General features: G+C 37.2%; 1 protein-coding gene across 10 annotated transcripts in view; it reads left to right on the top strand.

Moving 5' to 3' along the window:
- Positions 1-16,200, top strand: part of KIF6 (kinesin family member 6) — a 425,617-nt gene that overhangs the window by 81,055 nt on the left and 328,362 nt on the right. For all 10 annotated transcript variants that reach the window (XM_070777912.1, XM_070777913.1, XM_019986270.2 and 7 more), the window contains one exon: positions 12,360-12,507. In XM_070777912.1, coding sequence (XP_070634013.1) covers positions 12,360-12,507 — 148 coding nt within the window. The remainder of the gene's footprint in view (positions 1-12,359; positions 12,508-16,200) is intronic.

The following is a 16,200-nucleotide window of genomic DNA, read 5'->3' as shown; positions in this document are numbered from 1 at the left end:
TGAATCTTTTAAGATACCCTCTTACTTGCCCCTCTCTGCTCAAAAATGAAGGCACCCCCACCCAGATATGATTCTATCCTGCTCCTCAATCAGACAGCAGTTGAAACATAGTTCAGATATCTATTTTTCAGAAATACCTTAGAAAGGGTTCTTCCATTGAACAAAAAGTAGCTAGAAAACCTCTAATGACGCCAGTCATGAAACCCATAATCTCACTGCTTTGCTGTTGCTTTCAACTCTGCTTATCTCTTCAGATTTAAGGGACTATAATATCATTTGTTTGGTTCAGTGGACTAAATTAGCAGCACAGTAGTAATTTGTTGATAGTTACTTTGATTTAGATGTTGTGTAAGGAGATTTTTAAAGCCTTCTCAGCTAGTTAAACAAAAAGAAGTCTCACTTCAGATATGTCAAGACAGCTTTCTTCCACTTGGGGTTAAATAAATAAAGAGTACTAAAAATGAAAAACTAAACCTAAAATGGTTTGTATTTTTTTCTAGGATGTAAATGTGATGTGTGTGGAATAACACCGCAGTTTATAATCTGCAAGAGGGGAGAAGCTTTATTTTTGTTTTATTCATGCAAATATTGAAAGATAAGAAATGAGAAAATAGCTTTGCAATTTAAATTTCTAGGGAAAATGTGTTTTTCAAAAGGAGGGAGAGAATTTCTACAATGCAACTTTCATCTGATCATCAAACTTTGGTTTATAAGGCATTGATTTGCTTGCATAAGTCAGAAATGTCTCTAGCTTGGGTAAATTAGGCAATAACCTGCATTATTTGTTTTAGGAAATATTTCTTACCAAAAATGTATATCCCACCATTCATTGCTGAAATTCATCATTTCCTTTTCGTTACTTTTATTAATTACTACTTGCTCTTTCTGTCTTTTAAATAATTACTACTGATGGGACTGTAAATTGGTGCAGCCCTTATGGAAAACAGTATGGAAGTTCCTTAAAAAAACTAAAAATAGAGTTCCTATGTGATCCAGCAGTCTCACTCCTGGGCATATATCTGGAAAAAACTCTTAATTTCTAAAGATACATGTATTCCAGTGTTCTTTACAGCACTATTTAATAGCCAAGACACAGAAGCAAACAAATTTTTATCAAGAGATGAATGAATAAAGAAGATGGAATAAAGATTCCACATACATACAATGGAATACTACTCAGCCATAAAAAAACCTATGGATTATCCATACTAAATGAAATAAGTCAGACAGAGAAAGACAAATCATATGATACCACTTGTATGGAGAATCTAAAAATATGACAAAATGGACTTATTTACAAAACAGAAACAGATTCACAGACATAGAAAACAAATTTATGGTCATCAAGAGGAAAGAGAGGGAGGGATGAATTAGGAGTTTGGGATTAGCAGATGTAAACTACTACATATAAAACAGATAAACAACACAGTCCTACTGTACAGCAATGAGCTATATTCAGTATCTTATAATAATCCATGTGTGAGCTCAGTCGTTTCAGGCGTATCTGACTGTGGCCCCGTGGACTGTAGGCACCAGGCTCCTCTGCCCATGGAATTTTCCCAGCAGAAATACTGAAGTGAATTGCACTTTCCTGCTCCAGGGGAATCTTCCCGATCCAGAGATCCAACTTGAGTCTTTTGTGTCTCTTACATTCAGTTCAGTCTCTCAGTCTTTGACTCCGTGGACTGCAGCACAGCAGGCTTCCCTGTCCATCACCAACTCCCAGAGCTTGATGTCCATCAGGTCAGTGATGCTATCCAACCATCTCATCCTCTGTCATCCCCTTCTCCTCCTGCCTTCAGTCTTTCCCAGCATCAGGGTCTTTTCAAATGAGTCAGTTCTTTGCATCAGGTGGCCAGCGTATTGGAGTTTCAGCTTCAGCATCAGTCCTTGCAATGAATACTCAGGACTGAATTCCTTTCGGATGGACTGGTTTGATCTCCTTGCAGTCCAAGGGACTCTCAAAGTCTTCTCCAGCACCACAGTTCAAAAGCATCAATTCTTCAGTGCTCAGCTTTCATTATGGTCCAACTCTCACATCCATACATTACTACTGGAAGAACCATAACTTTGACTAGACAGACTATTGTCAGCAAAGTAATGTCTCTACTTTTTAATATGCTGTCTATGTTTGTCATAGCTTTTCTTCCAAGGAACAAGCATCTTTTAATTTCATGGCTGCTGTCACCATCCACAGTGATTTTGGAGCCCAAGAAAATAAAAGTGTATTACTGTTTCCATTGTATCCCCATCTATTTGCCATGAAGTGATGGGACCAGATGCCATGATCTTTGTTTTTTGAATGTTGAGTTTTAAGCCAGCTTTTTCACTCTCCTCTTTCAGGAGAGTTCTTTAGTTCTGCGTAAAGGTGGTGTCATCTGCATATCTGAGGTTATTTGTATTTCTCCTGGCAATCTTGATTCCAGCTTGTGCTTCATCCAGTCTGGCATTTCACATGATGTACTCTGCATATAAGTTAAATAAGCTAGGTGACAATATACAGCCTTGACATACTCCTTTCCTAATTTAGAAGCATTCCATTGTTTCATGTCTGGTTCTAACTGTTGCTTCTTGACCTGCATACAATTTTCTCAGGAGGCAGGTAAGGTTGTCTGGTATTTTGATCTCTTTAAGAATTTTCCACAGTTTGTTGTGATCCACACAGTCAAAGGCTTTAGTGTAGTCAGTGAAGCAGATGTTCTTGTGAAATTCTCTTGCTTTTTCTGTGATCCAGTGGATGTTGGCAAATTGATCTCTGGTTCCTCTGCTTTTTCTAAATCCAGCTTGAACATCTGGAAGTTCTTGGTTCACATACTGTTGAAGTCTAGCTTGGAGAATTTTGAGCATTACTTTGCTAATGTGTGAGATGAGTGCAATTGTGCAGTAGTTTGAACATTCTTTGGCATTGCCTTTCTTTGGGACTGGAATGAAAACTGACCTTTTCCAGTCCTGTGGCCACTGCTAAGTTTTCTAAATTTGCTGGCATATTGAGTGCAGCACTTTCACAGCATCATCTTTTAGGATTTGAAATAGCTCAGCTGGAATTCCATCACCTCTACTAGCTTTGTTCAAAGTGATGCTTTCTAAGGCCCACTTGACTTCGCACTCCAGGATGTCTGGCTCTAGGTGAATGATCACACCGTCATGGTTACCCGGGTCATTAAGACTTCTTTTGTATACTTCTGTCTATTCTTGCCACCTCTTCTTAATATCTTCTGCTTCTCTTAGGCCCATACCATTTCTGTCCTTTATTGTGCCTATGTTTGATGAAATGCTCCCTTGGTATCTCTAATTTTCTTGAAGCAATCCCTAGTCTTTCCCATTCTGTTGTTTTGCTCTATCTCTTTGTATTGATCACTGAGGAAGGCTTTCTTTCTCCTTGCTATTCTTTGGAACTCTGCATTCAGATGGATTCAGATATCCTTCCTTTTCTCCTTTGCTTTTTGCTTCTCTTCTTTTCTCAGCTGCATGTAAGGCCTCCTCAGACAACCATTTTGCCTTTTTGCGTTTCTTCTTGGGGATGGTTTTGATCAGCACCCATTTTACAGTGTTATGAACCTCCATCTGTAGTTCTTCAGGCACTGTCTATCAGATCTAATCCCTTGAATCTATTTGTCACATCCACTGTATAATCATAAGGAATTGGATTTAGGTCATACCTGAATGGTCTAGTGGCTTTCCCTACTTTCTTCAATGTAAGCCTGAATTTTGCAATAAGGAGTTCATGATCTGAGCCCCAGTCAGCTCCTGGTCTTGTTTTTGCTGACTGTGTAGAGCTTCTCCTTCTTTGGCTGCAAAGAATATAATCAATCTGGTTTCAGTATTGACTATCTGGTGATGTCCATGTGTCTCTTGATTTAGCAGGCAGATTCTTTACCATTCGTGCCACCTGGGAAGACCCCATTATAATGGAAAAGAATAACTAAATCACTTTTTCTTTATACCTAAAACTAGCATGACATTGTAAATCAACTATACTTTAGTTAAAAAAGAAGAGTAAGAGACACTAAAAAAAGGAAGACAAAAAAAATCAATGTGCAAACAGAGAATTCTGTAGCTTTGAACCTTATTCTTCAAAAATGGAGAAATTAGGACCTTCCCAGATAAACATAAACTGAGAGAATTTGTCATTTGTGAACTAGCCAGTGCTTTTAAATTTAAGCAAAAAATGAATTAAAGATACCTAGATTGGAAATGAAGAAGTAAAAGTATCTCTTTTTGCAGATGACATGATTATGTATATAGACAGAAATCCACTATAAAATGATTATGAATAACAAGAGAATTAGCAAGTTTGCAGGAATGTAAGATACATATATATATATATATATATATATATATAAATTACTTGTAATTCTATGCAGTAGCAATGACCAATCTGAAAGCAAAATTAAAATGTAAATTTTAGTAGATGTTTGTTAACTTCGGCAAAGAAAGATATCTAAACTAATCTTTTGCCATTCTGAATATGTCCTTCCGTTGCCTCTGTCGTCCATTTGTTCCTATTGAAAAAAATCCATTGTTAATCTTTGTGAAGATTCCTTGTAGGTAATCAGTCACTTTTCTTTTTCTACTTTTAAAGCCTAGATTTGGATATCTTTGAGTTTTTTCTACTTGGAGTATACTGAGATTCTTTGAAATGTAGATTCATGTTTTCCATCAAATTTGGGAAGTTTAGAGCCATTATTTCTTTAAATATTTGTCCCTTCTCCATCTAGGACTTCCATTATGTATATGTTGATATCTTAATTTTCTATTTATTTTTCTTCTTAATTTCTGTTCCTCAGACTGGATAGTTTTAATTGACCTATCCTGAAGTTTACTGATTGTTTTTTTTCTTTTGGAGTCAAATATTCTGTTCTGGTGAATTAAAAAAAAAAATGGTCATCTTAACTTTCAACTCCAGAATTTCTACTTGGTTCTTTAAAAAAAATTTTTTTTTTTTGTTAATATTCTTTTTTATGTAAGATATTCTCATACTTTCTCTAAGCGTGCTTCACTTTTTTTTTTTTGAACATATGTGTAATAAATAAATTATACATCTAGATAATGAGTCATTGTCTGGGCTTCCTCCAGGACTGTTTCTATTAAACCTTTTATTTCTTGTGTATGGGAAATACTTTCCTGTTTCTTTGTGTATTTCAAATTTATTTATGTATTTCTGGCTACGTTGGCTCTTCATTGCTGTGCAGCCTTTACTTCAGTTGCGACGGCCGGGGGCCATTATCTAGTGGTGATGCGCTGGCTTCTCACTGCAGTGGCTTCTCTTGTTGCAGGGCACACAGGGCACACAGGTTTCAGTAGTTGTGGCATATGCGCTCAGGAGTTGCAGCTCCTGGACTCTAGAGCAGAGGCCCAATAGTTATGGTGCATGGGCTCAGTTGCTCTGTGGCATGTGAAGTCTTCCCAAATCAAGGAATGAACCTGTGTCTTCTGCATTGGCAGGTGGATTCTTCACCAGTGAGCCACCAGGGAAGCCCTCAAAATTTTGGGGGTTGGAAAACTGGATGCTATATGTAATGTAATATAACAGCTCTGAGAACCAGATTTCCACCCTCCCTAGAGTTTGTTATTGTTATTGCTGCCACTGGTTTGCTTAGTGAATTTTCTAGACTGACTCTGTAAAGTCTGTATTCTTTGTTGCTTGCAGCCTCTGAAATCACTGCTCACTTGCTTAATCATCAATTAATAACTGGACAGAGCTGTCCTTAAATGCCTTAAATCAGTCCATCTCCAAACCTTTGATGAAGGAGTCTGTGTAGTGTTGGGGCACCCTCTCAATGCTCCAGAAGTTTATAACTGCCTTAGCCTTTACTTCATGCTTGTGCAGAGCCACACGATCAGCCAGAAGTGAGATATAATCACCTTCTTGGGTCTTTCCTGGGCACGCACATAGCCCAGCACAAGTATGCAGCCTTCTGGAGACTCAGGAATATATCATCACTTTTCAAAGCTCTCATAAACATATCATTCCACAGATTTTTATTGTAAGCCTTTTTCACCCTCTTGTTTGCTTCACTAACATTGCAACCTAGGGCAACTGTAATATTAAACACTTAACACTGATTTTTTTTTTTTCAATAAACACCGTGGGGAGAGGGCTGTTTGCACTGAGTGAGCTCTGAGTCAGGTCAAACAATGACAATGCTGTGAGTGGGGCTTTTCCAGGACATTTCCAGACAGGTCAGAGAAATGCAATTCTTTGGGCTCCAAACCTGTACTGCGCCCAGCTGTTGCTAGTCTCCTGTTGCTAGTTTGCACCGTCACACTTGCTCTGGCTGCAAGGCTGTTGTCTTTTCAAGGCTACCATGGAGTTGGGAAGGGAGTGGGAATGGTTAGGTTAAAACACCATAAAGCTCACTGTTCTTACTGATATTCAGTCCTTTTTCTTGAGTAAGCACTCCTTGGACTGTTGTGAACCTTTGGGTGTCTTCTAGGGTTCTAAAAAAGTTGACTTTTACTATATCTGCCACTGTTCTTATTGTTCTTGTGGATACGTAATTTTGAAAGGTCCTTACCGCACTATATTTATTTTTAAATAGTATTTTTCTCTTAGGCCGGATGAGATTAGAAACATATGAAACTTCCCAGTGTCCAATGAAGAGGGGGGAAGATTGAGTTTGGATGAGGAGGCTCAACTGAAAGGAACTGGAGACAGAATTTGCCCATTTATATTTCTTTATTTAGTTTTTATTGTAGCAGTGTAATATAGAAATAGCCATAGAACGTATATAGGTGGCGCCTACATTTAAAAAATTTTATATAGCATTCTTTGAAGCTTTGCCATTTGGTTTTCTATTCTACTGCAGTTGCGGGGAAGGGGGAGTAAGCACATAGAAGATGGTATAATATTAAGACAACTGATAGAAAGAGAATGTTTAAGTTTAAAAATGTAGACATAACAATCATCAGGTGCCAGTATAGCACACTACAGTGCTCACTTTTCATAGGTTGTGAAAAGCTTTTCATAGCTAAATCAGAATGAAAATGCAAATTTATTCTGTGTCCATTACTTTTCAATATTAGAAATATCTGATATTTTAGAAGGTTTTCTATCAAAACTCAATAAAATGTTTAATGTTTGATACTTAAAGTCATAGACGTCATTTACCTAGTGCATTTGTGGCCAAGAAATATATTTCCAAATGACATTGTTAATAGGTTATTGCTATATAATTGGTGACAGATTCTGTTGAGTAGAAATATTCTGTAATAATTCAGCTCCAATGGCCCAAGGCTCTAGACTGGCCTTACCACCAGGCTGGCTCCTGTGAACCCAGCCTCCAGACCAGCTCCTGTGAAACCAGGCTCCCAGTCCACCCTACTCTTGGCTAAACTCTAGGACCCAGATGCCAGACCCACCTCAGTGATTCCCAATGCCGGGTCAGCCCCTGTGGACCCACCATTCAAGTTCACCCATGCAGGCATGACATCATCAAAGGAAATTAATAAAGCTCCAAAGACTAGCCCTAAAGAAATAGAGATCTGTGTGCTTTCTGACAAAGTATTTGATAACCACAAGAAAACAAATGTAGACAACTAAATGAAATTAGGAAAACAATACATAAGCAAAATGAAAAATTCAACAAAGAAATTGAAGCCATTAAAAAACAAGCAAACTAAAGTCCTAGGGTCAAGGAATACAATAACTTAATTGAAGATTCATTGGAAAGCTTCATAGTTGACTCATCCAAGCAGAAACAAGAATTGATTAACTAGAAAAAAAAGAGTCATTTGAAATCATCCAGTTAGAGAAGCAAAAAGAAAAGAGAATGAAAAGAGTGAAGAAAACCTACATGAAGCATGAGATAACATAAAAGAAATAAGCTACTCATTGTTAAATTCTCAGAAGAGAGGGATAAAGGGACTGAAAGCTTATTTAAAGAAATAATAAGAATTGTCAAATCTGGGGAGAGACTTGGATATCCCTGTTCATGAAACTAATATGTCACCCTAAAATTTCAGATCAAGACACATTAAAATAAAACTGTCTAAAATCAAAAACCAAGAGAAAATTTTAAAAACACCAAAAAACAAAAACAACAACAACAAAAAACTGCCCACAATAAGGGAAACCCCATATGGCTATCAGCAGATTTCTTAGCATAAACTTTTCAGCCCAAGAGAGTGGGCTGACATATAAGTGTGGGGGGGGTGGCGGGAGGAAACTGCCAACCAAGAATACTTTACTGGCAAAGTTGTCTTTCAGAAATGAGGGAGAAATAAAAGTTGATAGAATTCATCACTAGACTTGCCTTACAAGATATGCTGAAAGGGGCTCTTCAAGCTGAATTGAAAAGACACTAATTAGTAACATGAAAACATATGAAAATATAAACATAATGCTAAAGGTAAGTATATAGTCAAATTCAGAACACTTTAATACTGTAATATGGTGATGTGTTACCAGGCTTCCTTGGTAGCTCAGTGGTAAAGAATCTGCCTATCAATGCAGGAGATGCAAGTTTGATCCCTGGGTCAGGAAGATCCCCTGGAGAAGGAAATGGCAACTCACTCCAGTATTCTTGCCTGGAAAATTCCATGGACAGAGGAGCCTGGTGGGCTAGAGTCCATGGGGTCACAAAAGAGTCAGACATGACTTAGCAATTAAACAACAACATGGTGATGTGCTAATTGCTTAACTCTAGTACAGAGTTTAAAGGACAAAAGTATTAAAAACTAAGTATAGCTACAATATTTTGTTAATAAATATACAGTATAAAAAGGGGCAAACTGTGATATCAAAAACATAAAATATGGGACAAGGAGTAAATGGGTAGAATTTTTATATGTGATCAAAGTTAAGCTATCAGCTTAAAATAATCTGTTATATTGTTAAGATATTTTATGTAAGTCTCATTGTAACCACAAAGCAAAAACCTGCAGGAGATACACAAAAGATGAAGAGGAAAGAATCAAAGCATCAATTTCCAAGGAAAGACAGAAGAGGAAGAAAGGGACAAAGGAACTACAAAATAGCTAGAAAGCAAGTTTTTTTTTTTTCCTTAAACTAAATTGACAAACTTTTAGCTAGCCACCTAAGAGTAAAGGTAGAATTCCCTAGTAAATAAAATCAGAGATGAAAATGGGAACCTAACAGCTAACACCAAAGAAATGCAGACGATCATAAGAGACTCCTATGGGCATTTATATCCCAGCAAGCTGGATAACCTCAAAAAAGTTTTTAGAACTATACAATGAAGTGAGACTGAGTCATGGAGAAATGGAAACTTTGAACAGATCAATAACAATAAGGAAATTGAATAGTAATCAAAAATCTTTCAACAAAGAAAATCCTGAGTCCAGATTGTTTCACTAGTGAATTCTACCAAATACTTAAAAATTAATGCCAATCCTTCTCAAACTCTTCTAAAAACAGTTGGAGAGGAAGGAACATGTCTACATTCATTTTACAAGGTCAGCATTACACTGATACCAAAGCCAGATTAAGGACACCACAAGGAAACTATAGACTAATATCCCTGATGAATATAGATGCGAAAAATCCCAACAACATACTAGCAAACTGAATTCAACAGCACATTAAAAGGATCACACACCATGTTCAAGTAGGATTATCCCTGGAATGCAAAGATGATTTAACATGTGCAAATCAATAAGCATGATACACCACATTCATGGAAGATAAAAATCGTACGATCATCTCAATAGGTGCAGGAAAAGCATTTGACAAAATTCAGCATTCTTGAGTGCTGATAAAGCACTCAACCAAATTGAGTATAAAAAGAATGTACCTCAACATAATAAATGCCATATATAACAAAATCATAGTTAGCATCATACTCAATGGTGAAAGCTTTAAATCTTTCTCACTAAAATCAGGAATATGACAAAGGTACCCACTTTTACCACTTCCATTCAGCATAATACTGGAAGTCCTCTTCAGAGCAATTAGGCAAGGAAAAGGAATAAAAGGCATCCAAATTTGAGAGAAAGAAGTAAAAATTCCTGTTTGTAGATCATATGATCTTACATAGAGAAAAATCCTAAAGAGTCCACCAAAAAACTGTTGGAACTAAGCAACAAATTCACTAAAGTTGCAGGATACAAAATCACTATACAGGTATCAGTTGTGTTTCTATATTCTAACAACAAAATATCTGAAATAAACGTAAAAGATGCAATTTCATTTACAATAGTATCAAAACCAATAAAATACTTAGGAATAAATTTAACCAAGAAAGTGAAAGATCTGTATGCTGAAAATTACAAGACATCAAAGAGAAAATTAAACAAGACACAAATAAATGGAAAAATATACCATGTTCATGGATCAGACGAATTAATGTTATTAAAATGAACAAGCCGCCTACAGCCACCTATAGATCTAATGCAATCCCTATTAAAATTTCAATGACATTTTTCACAAAAGCAGGTAAAAACACCTAAATTTCTTAAGGACTACAGAAGAATTTGAATAGCCAAGGCAGTCCTGAGAAAGAAGAACAAAGCTGGAGTCATATTTCCTGATTTCAAGAGAAGAGAAGGGGACTTTTGTACACTGTCAGTGAAATGTAAGCTGTTTTGCAGCCACCATTAAAAACAGTATGGAGTTTCCTTAAAAAATTAAAGATGGAACTACCATATGATACAGCAGCCCTACTTCTGGGGATACAGACATCTGTCAGTATCTGTGGAGGATTAATTCCAGGACCCCTTGCGTTCACTAAAATCTATGAATGCTCAAGTCCCATACTTGATTCTCTGTATCCATGGGTTTCGAATCTGTGGATTCAATGAACGTTGGGTGGAAACTTGAATCTACAGTTGGTTGAATCTGAAGGTGCAAAACCCACAAATGCAGAAGGCTTTTTGTATTTACTGAAAAAAGTCCACGTCAAAGTTCTAACCCAGGTTGTTCAAAGGTCAACTATATATCCAAAGTAAATGAAATCACTGTCTCAAAGAGATGTCTGCACTCCCAGGGCAATTGGCAAGGCATGGAAAAACTTGTGTCCATCTATGGATGAATAGATAAAGACATGGTATATATTTGCAATGGGATATTATTCAGTTATAAAAAAGAAGAAAATTCTTTTGTGACAACATGCATAGACCTTGAGAGCATTATGCTAAGTAAAATAAGTTAAAGACAAATACTGTATGTTCTCACTTATATGTGGAATCTATAAGAACAAACTCATAGAAATAGAGAGTAGAATGGTGGTTACCTGGGGCTGTGGAGTAGAGAAAATGGGGAGATGTTGGCCAAAGGATATAAGCTTCTAAATATAGGATGAGTAAGTTCTGGGCATCTAATATACAGCACAGTGACAATAATTAGCAGTACTGTATTATGTATTTATAAGTTGTAAAGAGAGAAAATCTTAAATGTTATCACCACAAAAAAGATAATTATTTGAGGTGATGAATGTGTTGATGGATTTATTAAATCAACTTATTGTGGTAATTATTTCACAATATATATTGAATCAATTCATCACATTGTACACCTTAATTTTATATAATGCCAACTTTATCTCAGTGAAGAGGGGACAAAAGAGAAATTATGTTAAAAACTAAGGAGATTTGTGTAGAGTTTGTAATAATATATTTCAATATTGGTTCATTAATTGTGAAAAATGTACAATATTAGTCTAAGATCTGAACAATAGAGGAAACCAGGCGTGGGGTATATGTGAACTCCCTATACTATCTTTGCAACTTTTCTGTAAATATAAAAGGGTCAACTACATTTGGCCCTTGAAAAATGAGGGGTTTAGGGCACCAACCCTCCCCGCAGTTGAAAATCCAAGTATAGCTTTACAGTTAGCCCCCTGTATTCCTGGTTTTGCATCGATGGATTAAACCAACTGAGGATCAATGAGTATTGTAGTATGTATTTAGTGAAAAAAATCTGATTATATGTGGACCCGCATAGCTCAAACCCTTGTTGTCCAAGGGTTAATTATATTCTAAAATAAAAATTTTATTCAAACAACAGAAGAAAATATTTAAGATGACTGGATCCCATTTGAGTTACTAGTTCTTTCTTAGAGAAAAGGATTGATGTGCTAAGACTCCTAAATAAAAAATAATTCCTAGCTAGCTAGTCACATCCACAAATATTTCTATAGATATTTCTATCGATGTCTTTTCAGTAGTGTTGAATCAAATTGCTATTAAAATAGCCATATAATACAAATGATCCTGGGGGATGGCATGGCAACCCACTCCAGTATTCCTGCCTGGAAAATCCCATGGACAGGGGAGCCTGGAGGGCTACAGTTCAAAGCGTCGCAGAGTCGGACACGATGAAGCGACTTAGCATGCGTGCATGCCTAATACAAATACAATTAGCCATTTTGATATTAAAAGTGTGTCGTTCCTTTACGCAGCGTCCTGGCGGGTTACAATGGTACCATCTTTGCATATGGACAAACAGGCAGCGGTAAGACGTTCACCATCACGGGCGGGGCGGAGCGCTACAGCGACAGAGGCATCATCCCAAGGACACTGTCATACATTTTTGAGCAATTACAAAAGGTATGAAGCTTCCAGTTCATTTTATGCTCGATACATTCCGCAGAAATTTACTGTGGGTGGAAAATTCACTGTGACATTTTATTGTATTGTGTACAAATGAGGAAATACTGCGTAGTAACTCTGGCCATAATTTACATTTAAGGAAAGTTTGGGGTTTTGCTGAAAAGGTAGAAATCCAGAAGGTGCCTCATTTTAAGTGATTCTGCTTCAGCAAAGACTCAAAGGGAGTTCCTTCTGATACACCCATGGAGGTTAAAAGAACAGATAACACATTTTTCCAACTAATATCTTCTATTTCTCATTAAGAAATTGAAAAATATCTTTTATTTTAGCTACTAAAGCAGTGAAAAGGATACTGTGGCTTTACCTCCTTCACACTTTTATTGGAAGCCCAGAGGAATTTACCACAGTAAACATCCTATTGCAATTAATATTGTTATGAAGAAGAGTTTCCTTTCTATAGTATATGCATCATTTATTGTATAGTTCCAAATGCCTATTTCTTTTTTCTTTTTTTGAAGTAGCAAAGGGTAGCTTTATTACTTTTGCTAGGCAAAGGGGGACACAGCGGGTTGCTGCCTCAAAAAACTATGTCCCCCAAGTATCTGTTTCTTTATCAAGATTTAACACAACTTACAGTGTAGGTCTCTCTATCCCCATTTTAAAACTGAGAAAACTGACAATGAGGCCGGCTTTATTTTGCTGGCTGTTTTTAAACAAATCCTACACAGTGAGTCACTTCAATTCTCTAGGTTTCAGTTCTCCTCTGAAAATAGGGACTGCATTGTACTAGACAATCTCTGGCATCTCTGCTAGTTCCCGCACTTCTTTGGTTGTATCACTTCTGTGTAACGAATGGCCTAACTGGGTCAGTGTAACAGTGTTTCCGAAATTTCTCCACTGTATACTGCTTACATTTTGAGTTGCAAAGATGAGAATTGCTGAGATACGCAGAATTCTAATTTCCACCCATAAAGTAGCAATTACCCATTAGTTCAGCTCATCTCTCCCTAGCACAAACATGCCAGCTCTGCGTGCCAGAAAATTTGGGAAGGAAAGGATTGAGTATAATATATATGTTGAATCCAAATTCTTCCTTTTCATTTACTCATTTATTTCTGACATTAGCTGTTTTGTTTCGTTCCCAGATCTCACAAACTGGGAATATAATTTCTAGGAGTTTTTGTGGCTTAATGTAGGAGTGTGCTGTCTTGGGGAAATCACTGAAGGTGGTACAGGCCAACCTGGTTCTCAGTGTACCGCTTAACAAGGTGTGGACTCGGGCAGTTGCTCGATGTCTCAGGCTTGTGGAGTGGCTTTGAGAATTGAATATACTGTATTTAAAGATACTGTCCAATTCCTGGCACATAGGCAATGCTCAAAACACGATAGCTATCACTACAGCCATTAATGTCTTCTGGCCAATTGACTTCTGACCAATTTCAAAGAACCCTTTGAAACTTAGAACGAATGGAGCTAATCCCCTAATTAAGTTGAACAAAATAAATTCTTTCCTAATATAAAATATATTTGTCTTTAAATTTCATCTGTGGTTACCAAAATACAGTTTTTAAAGTCTAAATATCTCCCAAGTACCTACTTGGGTTCATTGTTTTATATCTGTTTGTCATTGACATTACTCTAAACCTCATTTCATTCTGAATGATTCTAAATAACCTCCTGGACTTGGAGGGACCCCCATCCAGGACAACTCCTTATAAATGAACAGATTAACAGGATGGGGCACAATGCGTTTGTTATAAACTGACTGAACTGTGGCAGAACGAGCCAGAGGCAGCTTTGAAATTCTTCATAAAGTTTGTCTTTACTTCTTAGCTGAGAAATGCCGACAGGTACTCAGCTGCCCCAGGTGACTGCTTTAGAAGTCACATGGTGCTCTCCAGACTCCTTAAAGGAAACATTTGACTTATGCAAAGTATTTATCTCAAGACAAACTAAGAACTAGTGCATACCAGGTGCTAAAATGCCTGTGAATGGGTGATAGCACATTTGCAAAGATTTTCAAAGATGAAAATTGATTCCATTTATTTTAGAAATCACCACTCATTATTTTTGAGTATTGTGAGGCTCATACTTGTTTGGGGGCAGGAGAAAAGGCTGTCTGCAGGGAACATGTGTGTTACATTACAGTCTGGCACTCCTAAACAGTAAAAAAAAAAAGGAGTAATAAGGAAAGGTAGCTGCCACATAGCTCAGTGAATTTTAAGTGTGTATTCCAAGAAAAGCCCAGAAAACGCAGGAGCTGGAGGAGCCAAAGGAATTATCCCTATCATCTCAGGGCAATGGACTTGCCATTTTCCTGACTTTTTTTTTATTTCTTCTGGTTTCTGAAAGAAGAGTTTCTTCCCTGTGGATGAACATACAGTTTGTTCTTTTTGCCTTTCTTTTCCTTTCTTTCTGTATTCACATACTGAATTCTCTGTTTGGAGGCTTTCAGAAATAATAATAGCAGCAGCAGCAATGATTTATTGGTGCCTATTAACATTTATCAGTGCCTAGCATTGTTGTTAGGATTTAAAATACAGAGACTTATTTCTCCATTACAATAGTTCTGCAATTAAAGGTTATTATCCCCGATTTCGTGATTAAACAACTGAGGCTAAGGGCGCAGGATCACTCAGTTATAAAGGCAGAGCCACCGCTCTACCCCAGCTTTGTCTGGTGCTGAGATGAATTCATATTTGTACACTAAAATCTCAAACCATAATCGATGAGACATGTCAGATATGTTCAGATAAGTTTTAGACATGTGTTGTTTCAGACAGGATCTCAGGATGTTGCTGAGTGATTCCCCTTGGATTGTAACTTGCTCTTAGAATCTTTCAGGGATGGACAGCACGTACGTTGATCATGGAGCACTTTTTTCCACAAGTATTTTAAGCGGTATTTTAGGAAACATTGGCTTAGACTAAAGGCCACTCAGACGGTCTAGCGTTGCAGTGTGTATTTGTAGGCTCTTGTTTCCTGCACGAATGTAAGCTATAGCCCCCTAAATTATGTTGATATGATGCCTTTACTAAACGAGGACACTAATATAATTGATAGATCATTTGTCAGTGTTAGCGGCCAGCATCACCTACATCAAGATTTCCAGCATTTGGTTGGGAGAAGTTGTTTAGTAGAGATTCAGTCCATGCTGTCACTTTTGCAGAACACCAGACATGGAATTTCAGCTGTAGTTTGAGTATCCCACTATAGTCATGTGCTAGCTGAGAACTGCCTTAATTTTTCATGTATTATTTCATTTTTATGAAGTGGTAGTATCTTTATGTGGATAGTTTGGGCCATTTTAGGGCCAGAGAATCATATTAATTTTAACCTGAAGAACACACAGTCCTTATCCAACTTCCTCACTTCAGCATGTGTGGAACAGAGGCCTGACCTGGTAGCAGCTCAGAGTTGCCAGGACCAGGATTCCAGATTTGGATTTGCAGGCCGTGATTCTTTTCCCATCTTCTCCTTCTTTGAATAATACCTGTCAAATGGGTTTTCTTGAATATAGAGAAGAATCCTACCTATGAATATCCACTCTGACAATCTGCCGATCTTCTTGCCAGAAGACACAAATATACTCTCCTCTTATGAGTAGCAGGACTCTTAGTATTTGCAGAAATGGAAGCATTTCTGTCTTGGGGGAAACAAGAAGAAGTGCTCTTATTGATACTTTGTATT

Source organism: Bos indicus, chromosome 23 (genome assembly GCF_029378745.1).
Source record: "Bos indicus isolate NIAB-ARS_2022 breed Sahiwal x Tharparkar chromosome 23, NIAB-ARS_B.indTharparkar_mat_pri_1.0, whole genome shotgun sequence".
In the NCBI taxonomy this organism is placed as follows: domain Eukaryota; kingdom Metazoa; phylum Chordata; class Mammalia; order Artiodactyla; family Bovidae; genus Bos; species Bos indicus.
This window is presented reverse-complemented; position numbering and strand designations above follow the sequence as displayed.